Source organism: Oryctolagus cuniculus, chromosome 9 (assembly GCF_964237555.1).
Source record: "Oryctolagus cuniculus chromosome 9, mOryCun1.1, whole genome shotgun sequence".
NCBI lineage: Eukaryota > Metazoa > Chordata > Mammalia > Lagomorpha > Leporidae > Oryctolagus > Oryctolagus cuniculus.
Window position 1 is genome coordinate 102965725 of NC_091440.1, and position 5305 is coordinate 102971029.

At 64.4% G+C, this 5305-nt stretch overlaps 1 protein-coding gene across 1 annotated transcript; it reads right to left on the bottom strand.

The window, feature by feature from the left end:
- Window positions 1-205: 205 nt before the first annotated feature.
- On the bottom strand, window positions 206-4288 carry GAPDH (glyceraldehyde-3-phosphate dehydrogenase; the record flags this gene model as incomplete). The annotated part of the gene is given in 10 exon segments (NM_001082253.1): window positions 206-471; window positions 585-682; window positions 771-854; window positions 953-1265; window positions 1364-1479; window positions 1571-1661; window positions 1770-1876; window positions 1959-2058; window positions 3958-3997; window positions 4249-4288. Coding segments are annotated over 9 exon segments (1002 nt in total).
- Between the last annotated feature and the right edge of the window lie 1017 nt (window positions 4289-5305).

The window sequence follows — 5305 nt, forward strand, 5'->3', positions numbered from 1 at the left end:
CAGCCGTGACTTCCCATGTTCAGCCAAGCACAAGTGACCCGCTGCAGTTCTTGCAGCACACAGAGCCTCAGAGGGGGGCTGCCTAGGGCCGGTCCCGTGGGTGTGCCAGATCCCTCTTGGGTACCTGAAACCAGCCTTCAGCCCTGTCCACCCAGCACCCTCCCCTTTGCCCTGGGACAGAACAAGAGAGTTGTCTGGGTGCAGAAGACTTTATTGATGGTTTCATGACAAGGTAGGGCTCCCTAAGCCCCTCCCCTCCTCCAGGGGGTCTGGGATGGAAACTGTGAAGAGGGGCAGATTCTCAGCGTGGTGGGGACTGAGTGGGGGCAGGGACTCCCCAGCGGCTGAGGGCCTCTCGTCCTCCTCTGGTGCTCTCGCTGGGGCCGGTGGTTTGAGGGCTCTTACTCCTTGGAGGCCATGTGGACCATGAGGTCCACCACCCTGTTGCTGTAGCCAAATTCGTTGTCATACCTAGAAGGTGATCAGGGAATTGTTAAGGGTTATTTTCTGAGAAGGCCACCGGGGGACACCAGAACCCAACTGACTTCTTAAGCCTTGTCCTGTCCCCTGCCCCAGCCACATACCAGGAAATGAGCTTCACAAAGTGGTCATTGAGGGCAATGCCAGCCCCAGCATCGAAGGTAGAGGAGTGGGTGTCACTGTTGAAGTCGCAGGAGACGACCTGGGGAGGAGAGGGCTAAGTGTGGGAACCCCGCCCTCATGAGCGGGGCCACACCGGCCCCAGGCCCTGTCCTCCGTCCTATCAGTACCTGGTCCTCGGTGTAGCCCAGGATGCCCTTCAGGGGGCCCTCGGATGCCTGCTTCACCACCTTCTTGATGTCGTCATACTTAGCCTAGGAAGGTAAGAACAGGTCAGACAGCCAAGCTCCGCGTGAGCACCGCTGTAGCAGCCGGCCTACCAGCCCACCACCAGCACCCGACCCAGACATACAGCTTTCTCCAGGCGGCAGGTCAGGTCCACGACCGACACGTTGGGGGTGGGCACACGGAAGGCCATGCCAGTGAGTTTCCCGTTCAGCTCGGGGATGACCTTGCCCACGGCCTTGGCAGCGCCAGTGGAGGCAGGGATGATGTTCTGGGCGGCCCCGCGGCCGTCACGCCACAGCTTCCCAGAGGGCCCGTCCACGGTCTTCTGGGTGGCAGTGATGGCGTGCACCGTGGTCATGAGCCCCTCCACAATGCCGAAGTGGTCGTGGATGACCTTGGCCAGGGGGGCTAAGCAGTTGGTGGTGCAGGATGCGTTGCTGCAACATGAGAGAGGGAGGGTGTAAGTCAGGGCAAGGCCAGTCCCCCCCTCCGGGGGTTCAGCCTCTCACCTCCGCCCGCCTCCCGCCAGCCTCACCTGACAATCTTGAGAGAGTTGTCATACTTCTCGTGGTTCACGCCCATCACAAACATGGGGGCATCGGCGGAGGGGGCTGAGATGATGACCCTTTTGGCTCCGCCCTTCAAATGAGCCTGCAGCAGAGGAGTTGGTTGTAAGCTCGCTCAGCTGCCTGCCTCCTCCCCCACATCCCAGGGTCAGGGCCCCCGTCCCCAGCCCACTCACCCCGGCCTTCTCCATGGTGGTGAAGACGCCAGTGGATTCCACCACGTACTGGGCACCAGCATCACCCCACTTGATGTTGGCGGGATCTCGCCTGGGGGGGGGGAGGAAGGACAGAGCTCAGAGATGTGACGTGCCCCATGTCCAAGGCGGCCCCCAGTCCTAGTCACCGCCCCAAAGCTGGTCCGTCTTGCGCACTCACTCCTGGAAGATGGTGATGGCCTTCCCGTTGATGACCAGCTTCCCGTTCTCAGCCTTGACCGTGCCGTGGAACTTGCCGTGGGTGGAATCATACTGGAACATGTAGACCTGGGGGAGCAAGCGAGGGCCCTCAAGGGGGCTGCCTTCAGCCAGGCTGTTCCTCCTACCAGCGCCAGGGGGCAGCACTCACCATGTAGTGGAGGTCAATGAATGGATCATTGATGGCGACAACATCCACTTTGCCAGAGTTAAAAGCAGCCCTGGTGACCAGGCGCCCAATGCGGCCAAATCTGAGGGAGACAAGAGGCAAGGAAGAATGAGCAGAGTGTCCTCGCAGGCACGCACGCACGCATGCATGCATGCAGTCCTTAGGCCACCGAACCCTTCCAGGGAGCAGAGCCCGGTTCCCTCGCTATCTGAAGGGGATGTGGCTCCAGGCCCTTCCCCTGGACACAAAACCCAAATACTCGGCTTCCTCCTGTAGAAAGTGCTGTGGCAGCCAGCGGCAGGCATCTCCTCCGCACGCCCCCCTGCAGACTTCGAACCACATCTGGGTGACGGATGCTACCTACGGATGCTTCCACGTCATTTCATCTGCGTGGATTTGCTGCCGGACTCAGTGGGAGGTAAACTGATTTTTTTAGAATGTTCTGGAATTTCATAACCTCAGGAATATTTTCCATCCACAGTTGGCTAAACCCATGGATGCAGAACCCCTGGGTACAGAGGGCTGCTTGTCTAAGATTTCCCCAGCCCCAGAGCCCCAAGGGGCCTAATCTTGTTGCCTTTAAGACACCCTGCCAGGCTGGCCTGGCTTCACTCGGTGAAATGGAATCTCCTTTTCCATCCAAGAGGTTAAGATCAGGCTCGAAGACTTGCCCCAACCTTACCCTGGTCCCCACCCAAGTCTTTCCAGGAGCCACTGCCACCCATTGGCTGGGCATGAGCTTGGCACATGGCAGCCATCACCCCTCTGCGCTATCTATGCTGGCTCCTGGGAAGAGCTGTACACTCAGCATCACCAAGCTCAAAGGGCAGGAGTAAAGGTCAGAGAGGCGCAGGCCAGGCTAAGCCCACCCCCTCTGCAGGCCCCTCCTCCAGAGAGCTGGGGAGATGGCCCTAATGCCACAGCCCTCTCCTGCTAATCTACCTGAGCTCCCCATCCAGAAACCCGAGGGGGGGCAGTTACTGGGGGGCTGGAGGGAGGCCCCCCGCCGCAGCAAAGGTCAGGCAGCTAAATTTAACCCGAGTGGGGTGGAGCCAGGATCTGGTTTCTGGAAGGCAGACGGCGGAGCAGGGCAGGCTTCCTGGGCCCTCGGACACCCAATCCCCCCGGTGACCTTTACAGGCTGGCCCTTGGGGCGGGGTCAGCGCTAGGCTGGGCTGGGCTGCAGACAGCTGTGAGGTGAGCGCACAGGAGGGCCAGGTGTGGCTGCTGCAGGAGCCATTTTGCCGTGGAAAATTTCTTTTCTCATCACCCATGACTCAGCTCCCCCAAACCTGGCGCTGAGCCACAGCTACCACTGCTGCTGGGGCGAGGGCGCACGGCGGGCCCTCCACACACCCACTCGGATTCAGCTGAGGATGAATGATCTAGAAAGAGCATCATGGCGGCGGCGGGGGGGGCGTCGGGCTGGACCAGGGCTAGGATTCTGAGGTCCAGCGTCCCGGCCGCAGCGCGGCGTCCCGGACGAGGGCGCCCCGCCCTGCCAGGGCAGGGGCGGGAGGGTTAGTCATCGCACCGCCAGGGCGGGGAGGAAGCGAGAACGCAGCTTTCCTAACGGTGCTTCATTCATTTCCTTCCCGGTTGCAACATGGCGGCCGAGCGCCCGCACACCCAGCCTCGCAGCGGGCTGTGCACGCAGCAGGCCCCGCGCACCCCCGCGCCGCGGAGCCCGTGGGGGAGGGGCGCCCGCGGGCACGTGACCCTGCAGGGCGCGAAAGCAGAGAAAGGGGCGCGGGGCCAGGGGATTAGGGGGATGGAGCCACAGCGAGGGATGGGGACGCTCGGCTCCGCAGGGGCGGAGTCACAGGAGGCGCCACGGCTGAGGGGTGAGGGACACGAGGCCCTCGGAGGCGTCCGGGCGCTGACCTTGAGCTCTCCTTGCGGGGTACGGCCACCCCACCCCGCCTCCCCACGCCACTGCGGAGACCCCAGTCCCGCCCGGGCCCAGCCCCTGCTCACTCACCCGTTCACTCCGACCTTCACCATCGTGTCTCGGGGACGCGCTGTGGGGACAGCAGAGTGAGCATCAGGGCAGTCGGCAAAGCCCAGCGGCCAGAGCCCTCGGCGCCCCTCCCCCCGGCCTCCATTCCCACCCCAGGGCACGGCACGTACTCTGCTCGCCCCTGCAATGCGGGACCCCGCCCGGCGGCTCCGCTCTGGGGGCCCAGCACCGCCTCGGGGCTGCCCAAGCCCCGGCCAGCACGCCCCCTCCTCCCGCCGGCCCCCAAGCCCCCACGGCCTCTGCCTTGGTCACCTAGCACTGCACGAGAAGAAGCGGCTGCCTGTCGAACGGGGCGGAGCAGAGAGCACCGGAGGAACCCGCAGCCTCAATTTATAGGGACTGGGGGCGGCGGGGCGTGGGTGACGTGCGCCCCGCCTCCCGTGCTGCTCGCCCAGTCCCAGCCCAAGGGCGAGGAGGCCTGAGCTACGTGCGCCCGTAAACCCGCGAGTAGCCGGGCCTCCTCGTTTTTCTTTTTGCGGGCCCGCCTTGTTCCCCAGTGCACGCACCAGGCATGTGGGCCCAGGCCTGAGAGGGGGAGGGGACCGAGGTGGCCCGCGGGGGCAGTGATGGCTAAAGGTTCCCGGGACGGGACTATGGGCACGCAAGCCACTATAGACTCGGGGATGGGGATCCTGGTGGGAACCAGAGACGTCCAGGAGCCCAGGCCGCGCCAAGGGGCCGCACGGACGACCCGGGAGCGGCTGGCATGGGGAGTCGGAGCCTGAGCCCGGTCGCCTGGGGACAGCACGCGCCACCCCCTTCCCCTATTCTTTCAAAGGCTGGGAGGCGGGCAAGCTGAGGAACTTCTCCAGGTTTTTTGGTAGTGACACAGCTGAGGAACTGGCCCCGGAGGGGCCTGGGGCTCCCGCGGGCCCGTCCCAGCCCCCACTCCCCCTTCCCCACCTCCTGGCTGCCGGCCTCACTGGGCGAGGGGCCTGGCCTGGGCACTGGGCAGCGGGGGCCTGGAGAGGAAGGAGGCTTGCGGGGGGGTGGGGGCGGTTTCTGCACGGAAGGTCACGATGTCCTGCAAGCCTGGGCAGCCTGGACATCTGATAATTGGAGCAGACAAACCAGGCCCTGTGTGCACCCGCTGGGCCCCGCCAGGCCGGGGCCGGGGGCCCCGGGGGAGGACGGCATCACTGAGGGTGGGGGCTGGGTAAAGTTGCTCTTGGAACCTGAGGGCTGCGCCGCCCGGGCTGGGAGAATGTGCCCCTCTCAGCCCCTCCAGCCCAGGGCGGAGAGCGGGACGTGAGAGCGGAAGTCCCTCCCCATCCAGGGACGTGCCGCCAGGCCCAGGAGCCAGGGTGGC